The 18,663-nt window shown below is 35.0% G+C and overlaps 3 protein-coding genes across 3 annotated transcripts in view; 2 read left to right on the forward strand and 1 right to left on the reverse strand.

Moving 5' to 3' along the window:
- The first annotated feature begins 797 nt into the window (after positions 1–797).
- On the forward strand, positions 798–3,905 carry LOC141827793 (uncharacterized). Its single transcript, XM_074715117.1, has 2 exons — positions 798–1,018; positions 3,007–3,905. Exons 1-2 carry the CDS (start codon positions 949–951, stop codon positions 3,714–3,716), a joined length of 780 nt encoding a protein of 259 aa, XP_074571218.1. The 5' UTR covers positions 798–948; the 3' UTR covers positions 3,717–3,905.
- Positions 3,906–6,498: 2,593 nt separating this feature from the next.
- On the forward strand, positions 6,499–14,407 carry LOC141826806 (T-complex protein 1 subunit zeta 1-like). The gene is made up of 15 exons (XM_074714107.1): positions 6,499–6,736; positions 6,824–6,887; positions 6,983–7,118; positions 7,984–8,135; positions 8,219–8,266; positions 8,727–8,819; positions 10,855–10,961; positions 11,478–11,592; positions 11,673–11,759; positions 12,250–12,454; positions 12,546–12,640; positions 13,608–13,676; positions 13,746–13,853; positions 13,951–14,069; positions 14,152–14,407. The coding sequence occupies exons 1-15, from the start codon at positions 6,603–6,605 to the stop codon at positions 14,225–14,227; spliced, it is 1,608 nt and encodes a 535-aa protein (XP_074570208.1). The 5' UTR covers positions 6,499–6,602; the 3' UTR covers positions 14,228–14,407.
- Positions 14,408–16,043: 1,636 nt separating this feature from the next.
- Positions 16,044–18,663, reverse strand: part of LOC141828564 (DNA-damage-repair/toleration protein 111-like) — a 13,407-nt gene continuing 10,787 nt past the window's right edge. The window contains 1 exon segment of the mRNA XM_074716018.1: positions 16,044–16,556. Within this exon segment, the coding sequence (XP_074572119.1) occupies positions 16,260–16,556 (297 nt within the window). The 3' untranslated portion in view covers positions 16,044–16,259.

The following is an 18,663-nucleotide window of genomic DNA, read 5'->3' on the forward strand; positions in this document are numbered from 1 at the left end:
CTTACAATCTTATCATTCGATATACTACAAATATTCATTGTCTTGGTGGTTTCATACACTCTCTTATATACCAGTTTACTCTGGAGAATGGATAATACAAGGATGGGTCATCTTGCAGATAAAGATCTGTTGTGAAAGAGAAAGGAAAGAATAACTTAGTTTCCAACAAAAATAATCCAAAGAGATGAACAACGATGTGTTTGTGGCTAGCTCACGGCAAGGCTCTAAGCTCGTTTGGGTTCGCGGCAAGCATGATGAGATCTCTATGGCTAACTTGCATAAGTCCTCTCCATCTTCTCCTTGCACCCACATTATTTGGTTTACTGAGCCGCTCTCGTCTTACTTAGTTTGAGTTATTCTAGCTTGTTTCGAGTGACTTTAGCATTGTATGACGTCTCAACTTATACAAGTTAGGTTAACTATCAAGTTCATTCTCCTTATATCGAATGGAATTATTCCAAAATTAGATTTTGATTTTTGAGTTAGATTTTTTAAAAATAAAAGATTACACTAATTTAGAAAAAGGAGTTATATTGATTTTATTTTATTTTTTAAAAAATAATTTATTTACTCCATACAGTTAATACAGTTATTTATGTCTTTTTAAAGCATCCCCCATGAATTTTAAAATAATCAAGATACCCCTCAAAATTTCTTACTCTTACAGTAAAGTGGTTCAAGAAGGAAAATTATTAGGGTGTATTTTGAAAAAAGATAAAATTGTGAAGTTGAAAGTAAAAGTTCCCTTTCATTTGCTTTGGGTTCTTCGAGGAGCCAACGTCACTTTGGATCATGCGCCGCCAGAAGTCTTCCCTTCTTCGGTCACAAGTAACAGTGGAGTCGTGAGCAGGTAAATCCCCCGGCGGACACTGCCTACGCACTACAAATCGCCGTCGATCTAGGGGTACAAGGGTCGAAGTCGGGATCGAACTCGCAGCTCGGAAGATTATGGATCTCCAGAAGCGGCGAGTACAGCTCCTGCTCTTCGTCGCCGGTCTAATAGCGCTCAGCATGACAGGTGCGCTTCGTTTCGGTCTATTCTATCCAAATTTAGCTCTTTTTTGTTGTCCTCTCTGTAGAGTTGTCACCTAATTTGAGTGTAGCGGACGCGTATTTTCGTTTGGGATTTTCGGATGAAGATATCCTGGATTCTATTTGTATGTTCTACAATTTTGTGTTAGGAGCTCAGGTGATAGGGGATCCTAACAAGTTTTTCATGAATTGAATTTGCATGGACCTAGAACTGACGATAAAATGGGTTAGGGTTTTGAAAGGGGGAAATATAGAATAGGCTGAAATAACATAGGAAGACATCACCTGGAGGGAGGGAGGGAGAAATAATCATAGAGGACAAGGAGGCTTGGAGAATTATTTTGGGAGTCCTTTCCTCTCCAACTATGGCAAAGAACACTTTTGAGTCAATCAGGTTCATCTCCTTTATTAAACTACCTCTATTTTACTGAAATGAGAAATTCAATTAAGTTTTAATCTGATGTCAAACAAAAAACTTTGTTTTTGTTTTGATAGTGTATATGGAAGCAAGGTCCAAGACCTATAAGTGGACTTTACCAATTTAGTAATTTGACATCTTCAAAAAGATGCTCATTTCCTTAAAAATGTGTTTGTTTATTTTTATAATCTGGTCTGAGCTTTGTACTCCTTGGTTGCTATTGAAACCTTGAAAGTATGTGGTGACTTGCAATAAACACACTAATAAAAGAACATTGGATTTACTATTGACATGGTCCATTCCTATCAAGTTACAATTACTAAACTAAGCTTAAAATATTACGTATAGATGAACTTCAAATCCTAAGGCAAAGTGCTGATTTATTGGCATGAATCATTATCTGATTATGCAATCAACTTTGCTGAGAATTCAGACTGAAAAATGTAATATAATCTTTATCAAACCAGGACTTGGTCTATGAGTAGCAGATTGTATTGGTTCACGTGAGAAGAGCATCTTTGCATTGGATCTGCACACTTCTTTCAATACCTTGCCTTGAAACAGGATTGATTGCCAATATTGGCTGACTAAATATTTAGCTTCTATTCCTGCCTTGTTTCATGTACTATTATCATTCTACAATTTAGAGATTTTTTTCAGAAATTAGAGTTATGAACTCAATGGAGGGATAAGAGTTGTGTAGTCGATCCCAAATAGTTGATGTAAACATAGCTTAATGTTAATGATGATTGAAGTTATGGACTTGGAATCATAATAATCAACATTAGCCCATCCCCATATGGCTCTTAAGACTTAACTATTATTTTCCTCAACTATAACTTTTTATAGAGGTTAGTTGTCTATCTCCAATATCTGCATTGAGATAGTATTAGAAGGATAACTTTTCTCTTGTCTCTCCTTCTCTAGGTAGTTCTACATAATTTCACTTAACAAATTGGCTTACATGGTTCTGCTGCTCAAATGAATGGTAAAGAATATGTTCCATTCTTTACAAGATTAGAACTTTAGCAAGGAAGACATCCCAATGGCTGGAAGTTGAGAAGTGATCAAACCATGTAGATGACTCTACTAGTTAAATGAGCACACAGCGATTTAGATGACAGTATAATACTATTCTGAACTAGTTTTTGAGCCCACTGACTACCTCGCATAACAGTCATAATAAAACTATCTTATTAAATTTGCAGCAATTAACAAGCTGTATTAATTCCAATTTTTATGGTCAACTATATGGATATTGTCCTTCCATCGATCTTAGTAAGGTTAGAGTCCATGGTTACAAGGGTTTAGAGTTTAGAGACAATTCTAAACCTTTTTATTTGAGACTGACATTGTTAGCTTCAGAACTATTTAATTGGTTTTCATCTCTAAATTCTTTTATTGACATACGATTATCAATCCCTATGGAACAAGCCAAATCTCTACAGAATTTACTCCACTGACCTGGAATGGTACCTTATTCTCAATTTATGCTTTTATTCATTTTTGGTTACATGTTGTATAAGCTTCTTTCGATTGTTCTACTGCACTGGCAGCTGAGAAATTTAGGGAATTTGTCGGAGAGGAAGCTGCATCCAAAAGTGGAAAATTCACATTTTTGAACTGTTTTGATATGGGCTCTGGAACACTTGCTTGTGTTGCCAAAGAGGGGGTCAAGCTCTATGTCTACAACATAAGAAATTCACATGTAGAAAGAGTAAGGCAACGAGCAACTGAGATCGCCCTGACTGAGGCAATCACTGGGGGTCTGAGTGCTAGTGTGGCAGCAAAGCAGGCGCAAAAAGCTGGAACAAAAGCTGCAAAGGATGCATCGAGACAGGCCAGGCGCATTGTGGGTCCAATCATATCATCAGGCTGGGATTTCTTTGAAGCTATATACTTCGGAGGAACAATGACAGAGGGTTTCCTTAGAGGGGCTGGCACTCTGTTTGGGACCTACGCAGGAGGCTACCAGGGAGAGCAAAGACTGGGAAGATTTGGCTATCTCATGGGAAGTCATCTTGGTAGCTGGATTGGGGGAAGGATCGGACTGATGGTATACGACATCATCTACGGACTCGACTACTTGATTAATTTCGTCCAACCAGAAGAAGAGACCTCATTTGCTGGTATTGGAGATTCTGGATCCGAAGAAACATATGGTTCAGGACAGAGTATCGAGTATGAGATTCCTAGCGAACAAACCGAAGAATCTGAACTTGTTGATGAAAACCGTGAAGCTTCTGAGGAGTGGAGACTCTTCTGATGAGGTTAGTTCAGTTAGATGCTTGTCACTATTGAGTGGTGTCGATAAACAATCATTTCTTGATATTGTATGCGACTAGATAGATGATGTCCAGTGTTCTTAATCTCATCAGAGATGTGTTAAATGATATAAATAAACTCTTGAGATGTGTTATGAGATCCTCAACTCAATTGGAGTTTGTTCCATCTATCTGTCCATTGTTTGGTAGCCGGTAAGCCCATAACTAACTCACAGGGGAAATGCATGCTAATAAGAAAAGCTCATAATACTCCACTACAAGCTCGAGAAAGATGATTGGTGTCCTATTGGTGTGAAATTGTTTTTAATGTTTTTGAACTCTAGTGACTAGCATGGATAAATATTGATGTCATGTGTTAATATTGTAATGATATATTTTTTGATGTTAATAAAATTAATTTGATTTGTATTGATATGGTAATTGTATACATTTGGATGTTGTTAATAAATATTATTGATGATTGATGTTCATATTGGCAGATTACCGTTGCACCAGATATTTGGATGTTGTTAATAAATATTATTAATGATTATGCAAAGTTTTTTGTAAGTATGTAAAGTTTTTTTATAAATATTAAGATGTATTTATTAAAATTCATAATAAAATTAGCAATCTAATGAAAAATTGGTCGCTTAAAGCGACCGAATGAAAAATCGATCGCTAATTTAATAAACGATTTCATATTTAATCGATAAATTTGTGATCGATTAGAAATCAAATAAAAAATGAATTACTAATTTAGCAATCGAATATTAAATTGGTCACTATATTAGCGATTGATTTTTCATTCGGATATTAAATTAATGATCAATTATTCATTCGATCACTAAATTTAACGATCGAATATATATTCAATAGCTAATTTAGTCATGAAAAATTTTATGATTGAAAATTATAATAACTAAATCAGTCGTTAAATCCATTTAGCGGCTGAATTTAGATTGCTAAATCGTTCGCTAATTGGCATTACTATTGTAGTGCAAGGTAAGTTTTAAAAATTTGACCGTTAAATTCTAAATGAAAATTTTCTTGCAGTGCAAGGTAAGCTTTAAAGTGAGAAAATTAAGTTGTTTGTTTCTTTTTTCTCTCTATTTTCATATTTGTCTAATGACATGACTGCAGAGTCCTCTTCCACCGCCGATGGATGAGAAGAAGAAAATATTTGAAGACGTGGACAAGGATATATAGAAGATTTGCTATTGATGCTTCCCTAATTCGTTGCTACACTAAAAAGTAAAATTCATCACTCCAGATATTACACGATCGATCCTACGATCATTTACTTTTCTAGTTCGTATTATTATGAAAAGCAGCAAAGTGTTGAATCATCAACAGTTGATTATTGAATGTGTTGTACAGCATAGTGGAACCTTCAAGCTACTCTTTCTTGTTTTTTTTTTTGTTAAATAATAGGGAAAGAACATATAAACTCTGATTGGATACTTCTGCAGCCCTACTTCAAACTAATAAAAAAGCAGATAGAAGATTAATTTGATGAAAAAGAGAATATCTAGAGAAAGACTCATAGGACCTGAATCTTTACAAATACTTGACCTGATCCATCGAGTTCTTTGTTAGGACTTCAGCCACCTCCATCCATCATCCTGCTGTTTATTTGCATAGATTAGAGATTGGTATTTGGTTAACTCGTTTAGGTTGTAGAATCTCTATATTGTGCATCTCTGTCGCCACAATTTCTTTTTCCTACATAGATTTTCAATACTTTTTTTTCTCTTGAGTGCTTGATAAGCTTTGATCGTATAACATCTAGTTTGTTTTCGATTATTCCTTTAAAAACTTTTTGATTTCATATTCTTCAGTAAAAAGTGGAATTCACATTCTACAATCGGCCCCGATCAGACAAAGGGTATTGCCTTGGCTTCATCAGATTAAACTCATGCCTCTTTTATAAGTCTACTACGTCATAACCAACTCAGCTATGCCTCGGGAGCTGATTTCATATTCTGTCACATGAAGATGATTCACATTCTACAAGAATTAGTTTTAGATATGTGTTTAGTGACAAGATCAGAATAAACCATCATGCATCATAGTGATTGAGATTTTAAACTTCTAAAGCCTAATTAATTAATATAATTATTTGTTTAGATGGAAAAGACAAGAGTTGTCAAGATTAACATATATATATATATATTTGCCATATATTTAGATAATTATTTATATATATATAAATTATGATTCTTTGCTCTCGCACATCTTTTGTTGCAAGGCATGACATATTTTCATTATATATATATATAATGTAACCAAATTCACTTACATTTATGAATTCTTGAGTCATTTATTCATAGATTAATTAATTAATTTACCGTAACTTTTATACTTAATAAAATTATTTATCAGTATTTTGTTTCTACCTTAAATATAGCACATATTAATAATATAAAATTATGCTAGGTAAACAAATAAATTGTGTGTGCCAGTGTAAAATGCCAGCAATATATTTTCTTTAAAATTTAATTATTTAACTACCTAAAAATTTTAATTTTTTTAACATGTCAATATCATAGTATTGTTTTGATTATCTTATTGTTATTTAAATAAAAACATTGGAAGCATTTTAAAAATTACATTTTTATTTTTTTTATTTCAAAACAGGCTTTCACCACACGATCGGCCCGGCCCAATTTGGTGATCATAAAATCATAGAAGAGTATTCGGCCCAAAAGTATCATTAATATTCGACCTTTGGATGACTCTAGAACGGCTGCTGCTTCTTCTTCTTCTTCCCCTCAGGCCTCAACTCGGTTCCCACTCTCTTCCGACTCATTCAGAACTCGATTCCGCCTCGTCGCCGTCGCCTCCTCATTGATCTGCTTCGTCGTCCTCATTGAAAGCGTGGGAAGATGTCGATCCGGGTGTTGAATCCGCAAGCTGAGGTGCTGAACAAGCCGGCCGCGCTCCACATGAACATTAACGCCGCCAAGGGCCTCCAGGATGTCCTGAAGACCAACCTTGGACCCAAGGGCACCATCAAAATGTGATTTTTTTTCTCTCTCTCTCTCTTTACTTCTTTATGTTATTTTTTCTGCCGCTCCCTGCGCCAAGTATTGATTTTCACGTGCAGGCTTGTCGGAGGGGCTGGGGATATCAAGCTGACTAAAGACGGGAACACTCTCCTGAAAGAGATGGTAATGGGACTGAAATTTTAGCATTGAAGTTCGGATTTTTAACCTTTTTTTCTAGGAAATGGTTCGTCTTGCTCAGCATTTTGTTGGATCTGTAGCAAATCCAAAACCCTACGGCGATCATGATTGCGAGGACAGCAGTTGCGCAGGATGAAACTAGCGGTGATGGAACAACCTCCACTGTGCTCTTCATTGGGGAGCTCATGAAGCAGTCAGAACAGAAAATCATTGAAGGTATTTCCTGTTTGATTTTGTTTGTTTTATTCATAAATCTCAGCAATTTTTTTTGTTTGCCCTTCCTGAGATTATTAGCCTGGCCAATGCAAACAATCCATTTTTGTTAGTTTGAGGCTTATTGCATGCTTGATATGCTTTTCTGCTGATTTGTAGCACATTAGAATATAGATTCTCATTCTGCGGCTCCATCCTTCAAGATTGTCAGCTGCAGCATTGAATTTTTAACTTGAAGATGGCACTTCCTAATCATAACTCTTAACAAGAACTTTTCCTTATAGCAAAATAATAGAGGCTTGTTCTTTGTCGTCCAAGAGTTGCAATTATGACACCCTTCTTTACTTGCATAGTTTTCCATTTACTTTATCTAAGGGATAGCAGGTAGAACTTAGCACTAACTGCATTATCATGGTGAATATCTGTAACTTGGACACAAGGGTTTGATGATTTGATATATCCTTCACTCCAAGGATCATGGTTTTTGGGTTGCTAAAAGTGTGAGTTTGAACTTGAGAGAATTAGATGATTATGGATTTATATGATTATAATCACATGGGATTCAACAGAGGATTGCAGGAGCTAACAATCTTAAACTAACCAATTCTTTTTGGTTTTGCAGTTAAGTAAGAAAATTGTCTTTTTACTCTTTTGCTAACCATTTTTATATCATTGACTTTTGGAAATTTAAGGTATGTGAAAATTAAAATAATTCTTTGTTCTGAGTTTTGTTAGAATAGTTGCCTGTATAGGCAATGTGCGTTCAGTTTAGTGCCTATCGATGGGTAAGATAATATATTATTATATAAATTCTCTTAGTTCAAGCTTCAAATGCTGAATACCATAAAAGAACATTTCATATCTTTAGGAATGCATCCACGAGTTTTGGTAGATGGATTTGAAATTGCCAAGCGGGCTACTCTAGAGTTTCTAGAGAAGTTCAAGACACCTGTTGTGATGGGTGATGCACCTGACAAGGAGATATTGAAAATGGTAGCAAGGACAACTCTTAGGACAAAGGTAAACCATATTTTTATATAAAAATTTATTAGGTCATTGATATGAGTTTCTCTTAACTATGTTTGAATTTTCTTTTTCTATAGTTATATGAATCGCTAGCTGATCAACTGACTGACGCTGTTGTTGATGCAGTAAGTTTATATTTACTTGCACATGTTTTCCTATAGGTCTTCTTTAATGCTTATGGATTGATTCTGGTTAAAGTACATCAGTAGTAATAAAGCTCTGAACTGACTGCAAATCACAATTGAATTTTTTTTGATAGGTTGAGGAAAATTATCATCTCTATCTTGTTGAAATATATCAGTATCTCCTGGAAGAAATTCTGTTTGATACAAGTCTTTATTTTTAGAATGTGTTTATCAAGTTTGTTCTTGGCTCTTAAGCTGCAAAACTCACTCTCTCTCTCTCTCTCTCTCTTTTAAGCTTGAATTATATTTATTCTCATGTATTCATTAATTTTTTATCATTCTACCGTTTCTTCCCTATGAAGATCCTATTTGTTAATACTTTATGATGTATACTTGGTGTTTGTAATCTCAATCTTAGTTGCTAACTATATTTACCAACTTTTAAAATTTTCATTAACAGGTACTCTGTATAAGAAAACAGGATGAGCCAATTGATCTCTTCATGGTTGAGATAATGCACATGCGCCATAAATTTGATGTTGACACACGCTTGGTATGTTTTTCTTGTGATTGTTCTTTAGTGCTGTTAAAAGTCTTTAGGTTGCTTGCCTACGCACCCAAGTGAGGTGAGGCTTGAATGCCTTGACACCTTAATCAGACAAGCATTGCCTAGCCATGTGTTTGCTTCTAGGAGATAGGGTAGTTGGTTAAGAAAAAGGCCAAAAAAAGCTTGTGGAATGTCAAAATTAAAAAAACCAAAAATAACAAAACATCTCCTATACAAAGCCTCAGCTCCTCTTCCTCGCAATAAACTCTGGAGAAGTGTACTCCTTTCCCACACAATTTTTGTGGACAAACTATCCTACAAACTTCTCTAGTGAGTTTCTGGTGATGATCCTTGTAGGTGGTGATCTCTCTAGGAAAAGTTTTGTTAACCAAAAATTGTTGCATGGCTCAGTCAACAATAGAGATTAGTCACACGAACAATATAATGAGGCTTCATTGAGAGGCAAGTGACCATTGTTTTTAAAAGATATTGCATTTTAGGCAAGGGAATTCATCACGTATTTGATATATGCACCCTTTAGGCGGTTTATCTGCCTAGGAGAGCTAGGCAGATGCTTTTGCAGGCCAAGACTGCATATATCTGATGAAAGGGAACAATGGCGAACATATTTGCAATAAAAGGGAGGGTACAAATGGTTCTGTTCATTTGATGATTAAGAACTTATCTTGATGATATTTGTCTACTAAAGATGACTAATTATTGTGGTTGTGAAACGCTAAACTAAACTTTTGATGTCTTAACACGTAACTTTATGTTTTGTTATATAAGTCAATAATTGTTAACTTTTATGCTTTGTTGATTGATACTTTAATACTGATAATCTAATATTATTAATTAACCTTAACATATACATTATTGATAGTTTAATATGGTTTAAATATACAAGTCATTAACTAATAAACTATAACTATTTGTTATTAAGTAATAGTTTTGTCCTACTAAGGATTAAATTATATAAGGTTGAGAATTTTAAGATAGATATGTGATATTACTTGCAAGGTGGGATATAATAGAATTAACTACTATTTAAGCAAATATGTGTAGCTCCAAATGTCGATTAAAAGATAGAAAATAGGTTAAGATGGTATAAAGATGCTTCGAGGTGGGCATAGATTCTATGGTTAGTAGAATAGAATTGAGTAGGTGGAAGGACTAAGGGATTGGAGACTAAAAAACTTTTGTTGATTTATTAATTTTTTTTATATGTTTAGAATATTGCTAGTGATATAGCCTGGCATAGAAAGAACCCAATTAAAGGATATGATCCATGCAACAAACCTCAAATAGTTGGGACAGCTGCACGCTTATAATGAAGATAATTTAGGTTATTAATATTATTGTTTAACATTTAGTCAACTGATAAATTCACATTATTTATGAACTATAAGATATTAATAATAATATGGTTTATTTGTTAAGAATTTTCTATATTTACACACCTTGAATCGTTGGGAAGCACCTAGGATCTTGGACAATATGGGATCTAGGTACCTTATAGTGCCTTTAACAACCCTGTGCTTCTTGTTGGTTGTTCACATTGAATGTGGTATTGCATGGTCCACCTGTTTTTTCTTGTATATTTAGGGATTTGGGTTCGTTAATTCTGGAAAGATTTTTTCCTTTGGAATTTGTAGTTTTTCGTGGTTTCTTAAGTGATTTTATAGAGGAATGATATGTGCAAGAGAGTGGCTAGAAGATATAAGAGACTTGCAAATTAGCAAATATAGAGAGTATTTACTGTAAATGAAATTGGATATAGGATACTTTACTGAAAATTAATTCTACAAATTTCATTAAAGCACTTGTTAACAAAGGCATATACGAAATTCACCCAAGTTCTTTAGCCAGATTGTTAGGAGCAAGTAGCTTCTTTGCATGAGTACTGCTGCTGCATTTTTCTCTTGGTCATCAATGGTTTTACCCACTTAGAGCCGCATAAAAATTATCTATTCTGTATTGAGGGATTGCTTTTTATTAATTGCTTCACATAATTAGTCTGACCTTTTTTTTCCTTTTCAAGGTTGAAGGCCTTGTCCTTGATCATGGATCTCGACATCCTGATATGAAGCGGAGGGCAGAAAATTGCTATATCTTGACTTGCAATGTCTCCTTGGAATATGAGAAAAGGTGAATCTTAATCTGTTTCTTCATCATCTGGTATTTATGAAAAAAAAAAGAAAGTTAAAGAAACTAGTAAATGAGATACTTCAGTGTTTCCATATGTAGAACTTTTATTTTTTGTCATTTGTCTATAAACTCACGTGGCTACTTTGAAACTTGAAAATTACTTCCTCTCTAAATTCCTGGATGCAAACTGAGTTTTTATTCCCCAAAATAACTAAGAATCTGTCATTAACAAACTTTGACAAGTATAAGTTTCTTAGTTGCTTTGTATAAACTCAACTTGTGGTTATTGTGTTGTATTTTAATACTTCATTCCAGTCATTCTATCAATCAGCTCCATTGAATCCTTTGATAACAATGTTTTTGTGTACAAAGTTCATCACATAATGTGATAATGATACCTTTCTCATGCATTTATGCACCTATACCACAACCAGTCGAGCATTTTGTTTGTTTACAATTTTAGTCCTGTTAACCAAGAACCTTCTCATACATGTGGTTGATGTGTTCTCTTTTCAGTGAAATAAATGCAGGGTTTTTTTACTCCAATGCTGAGCAGAGGGAACAAATGGTTGCTGCTGAACGACGTCAAGTTGATGAGCGAGTAAAGAAGATCATTGAACTGAAAAACAAGGCAAAATTAATATTTTTCTGAATCCTTCAAATGATCTCCCCATATGTTTTCTGTTTCCTGAAATTCCTTCTTCAATGCAGATCTGTTCAGGCAACGACAAAAACTTTGTTGTGATTAACCAAAAGGGTATTGATCCTCCATCTCTAGACCTACTTGCCAGAGCAGGGGTAAATCATACCATCACTTAATTGACATTTTTTTTTCAGTTCAAGTTGTACCTAGGCGAACCTTTTAACTTTGCCTTCATCATGATCATTGTTATATCCTTCTTACATACAAAGTTATCAACGAATATAACTAGTCTTTTCAATTTGTGGTAGATGATATGCAGTATTTTAAAACAGCTCATTCACGGTGGTGTTTGACTATATAGCAATGGCAGGAATTTATGACATAATCTGCTCTTGCCTTGCCATAATGTATTTTACAATTTTCTGTTTCTAATTCTGTGTGTGAATACTAGTGATGTTTGATTGTTTCAGTTTTTGGTTAGCCATTTTTTTCACTTGTTTAATATTTTGCCACTGGTGGTTTTTTTTCTAATCATGAACAACAAGGATCTATGTTTTTTGCAACATCAACTGCTTCTAACCTTCCAGATTTTGTAAACATTACATAAATATGATGTTTATCTTTTTTTTTTCTGGGTACCTTTAGATTATTGCACTTAGAAGAGCTAAGAGGAGGAATATGGAAAGACTGGTTTTGGCTTGTGGTGGGGAAGCTGTTAATTCCGTCGATGACTTGACAGTTGACTGTCTTGGTTGGGCTGGACTTGTTTATGAGCATATTCTCGGTGAAGAAAAGTATACCTTTGTGGAGAATGTGAAAAACCCTCGCTCTTGTACTATCTTGATCAAAGGTTACATTATTATTTTGATTACTTCATTTTTGTTAGCCTTCGGAACATATAATTGGAATGCCAATGAAGTTTATTGTCATCTTTATTGCAGGACCAAATGATCATACCATTGCTCAAATCAAGGATGCTGTTCGTGATGGCCTCAGATCTGTCAAGAATACAATTGAAGATGAAGCTGTTGTTCTGGTGAGTTACAAATATCTGAAATATTCTCCTATGCTACCTTATATATGAAAGAGATGCATGAAATAAGTCGAGACAAACTATTATTGGCCTAGTTTAGTTACACTGAAAACCATGACTTCAGGCACATCGATGGCATCCCCTTTAAGCGAACAGCCCAAGATAGAAAGCAACTAAATGGTGTCCATGTTCATTAAGTTTTGTTTCATCTAAGCATCGAGGTATGAGTAATTCTGCTGTAGAGGACAAACAACCATATACTTTCTGTTAGTGGAAAATATTACAATCATCAATTTAACAAAATATTCAAACAATAAATTTGCACTAGAACAATTATGATAAAAGATATTCAAAATTAATCAACAAATTATGATGCAAATAAATAAATAAGAGTAGAGAGAATGAGCCAGAGGCAAGCTGTAGGGATGGCATACAATCCTAAGGTAAAGATTCAGCCAACTCGTGCAGGTTTACCCAATCTACTACTCCTCCCTCTACTACAGGCACATTAGTGCAGAGTTCAAGGTTGAGCACTTCTAATATTGTAACATTGAAAATATAGTAGAAAAGACACTAGATAACGTAAGTTGAAAATATATTCATATTTGGATGATCAATACGCTTTGAAAGGATATCCTTCTACAGGGAGCAAATGCCCCTTTAAGGCGTCTATTACAGCAGAATGTATCTATTTACAAAAACAATGTCATCGACAAACTTTGTTTTATAAGGAATATTATCCATATCTTTTAGCTAAACACCAAAAGTAATTGGGGTAAGTTAAAACTGTTCCAAGTTTCCTTAACCTACACGGCATTTCCTGAATCTTGTCTTCTATTATTTTCAACTTGTTTGTGAAATGTCGTAATGGATTTGCTTTCTTCTGTTTATGTTAATTGCTAGTCATGCAAATGCTGCAGCGCATTGAACAATTCTGATATTAACATCTTCGCTATCTTGTTTTTGACAGGGTGCTGGGGCTTTTGAGGTTGCAGCGAGACAGCATTTGATCAACAATGTAAAGAAAAATGTTCAAGGGGTAAGCTGCTCTCTTATATTGGAGACATCCAACTATCTTGATGTTTGTCTAACATTCAGTCGTCAATAGCGTGCACAAATCGGAGTCGAAGCTTTTGCTGATGCTCTTCTCGTGGTTCCGAAGACACTGGCTGAGAACTCTGGCCACGACACCTTAGATGCCATTATTGCAATCACGGTAAAGGCCGGTTTTGCGATGTGCTACACTGATATTTTTCTGGCACAATTCAAGTTAAAATCATGATCTAACTTATCCGTCGTATATGATTTTCAAGGGTGAGCATGACAGAGGCAACATTGTGGGTTTGAATCTTCACACCGGTATGCCAGTCGATCCACAGATGGATGGCATCTTCGATAATTACTCGGTAAAACGTCAGCTCATAAACTCGGGGTAAGTATTACTGGACACTACCGCCGACAATTTACTTGATTCTCACTAGCCATTTAGCTACTGGTTCTATATCTGTTTACAGACCTGTTATTGCTTCCCAACTGCTTCTGGTGGATGAAGTGATTCGTGCCGGCCGAAACATGCGAAAACCGACATAGTTCTTGGGATGTTGGGTCCAGGTTTGCAAGTTATGATACATGAACTTGATGTGATTGCCATGTTCGGTTGTGGATGTTCTATGTAATCTGCCATCTTTGTTTAGAACAATTTTGTTTTTGTTTTTGTTTTTGTTTTTTTAATGATTAAGAAATAATTTTCATTAAAGTTTTTTTAGATCATTTTATGTTTGCCATTTTTACAATTATTATATTTTTGCTAGTGCTACGCTAAGTTTGGCTTGTATTTTTGTTTTATTTTAGATTTTCATTATTTAAATATAAAATGATTTAAAAGGTATTTTAAAAGTGATGTTAAAATATTTGTTTTACGTCCTTAATTAATTAATGTAGCATTACAAATTCCCCCTCAAGGTTTATAATTCTCGTTACCCTTGGATTGTGATTTCTAATACTACAAATTGCTTCTCTAATTTCTTTTATTTATATTTTCACCCATAACAAATTTTACTACGATGAGTATAGTTTAGCTATTCTTAATATTTATATTCTGCTGGAGAACTCAATCATCTATGACGATGGAGATTTCATTGTTGGCCTGAAAAGGCATAGAAGGTTTATCAAAATCATGATCTTTGTTAAATCTTCCTTATCCGTGACGCTTTGTTCTAGTTTCTACATCGATTGTCTGTCAAATTTTTTGAAATATCTGAAAAAATTTTAAATGATATTTTTAATCTAAAAATAAATTATTATGAAAAATATAAATTTCTAAATAAATTTTTATTTAATATATTTTATGTCTTATAATTTTATCTGATAAAAATTATATTTTTTTTAAATTTATGTAACATTTATAATTATAGTAGTTATAATTTTATAACTACTATAATTATAAATGTTACATAAATTTTGAAAAATTATAATTTTATAATTGTTATAATACACTTTCCAATAAGATTTAGATAGAAAATATAAAAATAATAATAATAATAATATAAAAATAATTATATACGAAAATGGATAAAAAATTAAAATGAGATGTCATCGATAACATATGTGCATGTTAAAAAAAACTGTAGAAAAACTAACCATAAAATTTTCACAAATTCATTTTTTTTTTCAAATTCTAAGCACTTCATACCATAGAGGTTAATATTGCTAATTATATGATAAAATAATAATGCAATTGAACCTTTTGCATTGATTGTTTACTGTACGAGTTCTAAGAGCATTCGTAACGCTCGTGGCGTTATAACACCTTTAACCAGTGGTCGATTGGGTCCACTTAACACGTGGTTGAGTGGTGGTCGACCAGTGATCGATCACCATATGGTGGTCGACCAGTGATCGACAACCACTCACAATCTGCACCCTTGGTGGTCGACCACCACTCACTATGCAATCTCTACGAACGCGTTAACATTAACAAAATAAAAATAAAAAACACGGACCCACCTATTAACGCGTTCAGAACTCTGAACGCGTTCAATACCTCACTCCTCTCTCACTCCTCCCTCACTCTTCCACGTCCTTCCTTCGCTCCTCCACGTCTGCTATTAACGCCCGATTAACAGCGCGTTGCGGATGCTCTAAAAAATATTCTATTAATCATAGGATAGCAAGAAAAAAATTAAAAATATTGAATGCAATTATGAGTCTAAAGAAACGACCATGGATATATAAAAATCATGCGCATCTATGTTTCCAAGTCTACAGCTTAAACTAAAAAACATCTTTCCTATCAATCTCAAATGAAACGAACATCTTAGTCTGACAAATCAAAGGAAAGGAAGGCCGTGTACCTCTAGGATTAATAGGATAAAACCTGCACCAAAAAACAATTGCATGGTCGATAAACTAGAATTGAGTATTAACTCAGTACATAAATTAGACATGCACGGTAGACCATTGCCATGAGTATTACAACAAGAAGCATAGTTACCACATCGCATTAAGTTGCCAAAAAATACTCTACTAGGATTAGGAAAGCAAGTAGGAAGGAGATGCCCAATTGCAATTGCCACTGTGGCAGCAAGTCCTAACCTTCCAAGTGTTTGTCGAGTTAATATTCTTACTGGTAACCAGCCACTTCGCCAGGCATCGGAGCCAACTCATTGTTTGCAAACTTTTCCTCGTCGTAAAATGAAGCACGCACCACTCTTCCACCGAAGAAACGCCCATCAAGGTCAATCAATGACTTTGTCGCGCCCTCTGACCTCTCAAATTGCACAAAGATCCTAACTGCTTCTTCTGCTGGGAAATTTGGTTCCGTTATCTCAAATATCAACACTCGTGTAACAGTGCCATACTTTGTGCACTCTGATGCGACCTCATCTTCGAGTTCGTCGTCTACTTCTCCTGGTCCAACCTGAGAAAAATGGCTTCTTTAGCAACCTTTTCGATAAACTATCTTTAATCGTCTACAATCCACAAGTTAAGCATAGTGGGGAAAGTTTCACCCGTTTAGCAGCCGTTTCAAATAACCATTTTTAATTGTCTATAATCCACAGTCAAGCATAGCAAGAAACATTTCACTGGAAATATTGACCTAAAGAGATTGCCAAGTGCTCAAAATCGTAGTGAGAAACAATATTCCGAGTCACAGAAATAACAATACTTCAAAAGTGGTATAAAGCAAATAATGAAAAAGTAACATTTTGAGCTCTCAACTCAAAATTGCTTCAATAAAACAAAAGGTAAAATTTTCCTAAAAAAGAATCCAATGTGGGATATTAATTTATTTTGACCAAAATGGAAGATTTTTTCCTCAGCACTAACAACTACTCTTTTACTTATCATGTTAAAAAAAAAAAATTTAATGCAAAAGGAGCAACAAGGCTGCTGTTACCAAAGCCTAATGAGTATTTAGTAGAAAACTATTCTGAAACTTTTAGTGTCCAAATAATTAATTTAACAAGATAGAATTGTGTTCAAAAGGAATGCCAAAACATCACAAAAACACAATCACATGAAATGAAATCAACCTTGTGTAAAATGTAAAGTGGATTTGATGAAGCTCAACCAATTTGAATGATGATCTTTACCAATGAAATTAAGACAAGGCATAGAATCACGAAACTCTACACCTCTTAAATCTATCCTCTGTACAACTTTGCACAAGAAATCATCCACCAAGTCTGTATCAATAATGCCTCCTCTCTGCGGCAAGCCTCCATCTGTCGCCTGTGTTACAACCACCACTAACCGAGCTTGGAGGAAACTCGAATATAAGGTAAGCCCAATCTGTCCAATTTGCAGATCCCAAACAACTCTTTATCGCCAGAAGAGCCATCTAGCAGTCGATCTCCATCAAAATCAAAAGCTCTGTTAGCTAAATAATCAGCCGCCTTATTTGCTTCTCTATAAGTATAAGTACATCTCACATGGTACGTGCGAACAGCCTCCTGAATCCTGAAAACCAAATGACGAAGCTCCCAACTACAAGAAGATGCCCCAATAATATGAAGTGTCGCCAAAGAATCTGATTCTAGCCATATTGGAAACAAATTATATTCAATACACAACTCCAAACCTTTCCACATTGCAAACATCATAATATTTGAACCCATTCCTATCACCCCATGCATCGCCTTCACAACTTGTTCATCATGATCCCTTATTAGAAAACCAAAAGAAGAGCTCCCAGGATTACCTTTTGAGCAACCATCCGAATTAAGCTTATAAGTGTCAACTGCAGGTTTATGTCACCTCACCACCGAAATAGTATTAACCATCCTCCTCTGAATCTCTATCCCAAAAACCATAGCCGCATTAGAAAATCCTTTCCAGTGTAATCCTTTTATCAACCTTGCAGACATACTAAATATCACATACTGACAAACTTTTCCCATTATTTTTTGTGCCAATCCAAGAATACCACGATGCTTAGCATCATTGCGAACCACCCATAGAAACCACAGAATAAGGATAGGGATAACCTCTCTAATGTGTCCCTGCTGTCGCCATTTGCTTCCAACTCTCCATCTTGCAATATTAGTAAAGTCATTAACCCGAAACCAAAGAGCAAAGAAAGCCAATACCTCCATAGCCACCTGACACTGGAAGAAAAAATGCTCCCATGACTCCATATCTCCACAATGTAGACATTTAGATGCCAGACTGACTCCCCTTTGCTGTAAAACTGAGTCCACTGGTAATCTTTTCAACATAAATCGCCACCCAAAGATTGAAATTTTCGGCTCCAATAACTTACTCCATATTACCGCCCCCATGCTCCACTCCTGGCCATGGTCACGTACACAATTCCATGCAGTCTTCATAGAGAATAAATCCTTAGGTGATTACTTCCAAATCATCTTCGCACTTTCTCCTCGCTGTAGTTCACAACCGGCCACCTCCTCAGCCTTCACCAGTGGCAAAACCGCCTTCAACCTATTCCCATTCCAATCATTCTCCTCCCTAAACTCCAATACCATTGCCTCCCGATTTCCAACAACATCACAAGCTCGAAATAG

Source organism: Curcuma longa, chromosome 4 (genome assembly GCF_044706935.1).
Source record: "Curcuma longa cultivar G26 ecotype Majalengka, Jawa Barat chromosome 4, ITB_CL_G26_1.1, whole genome shotgun sequence".
NCBI classification, from domain to species: domain Eukaryota; kingdom Viridiplantae; phylum Streptophyta; class Magnoliopsida; order Zingiberales; family Zingiberaceae; genus Curcuma; species Curcuma longa.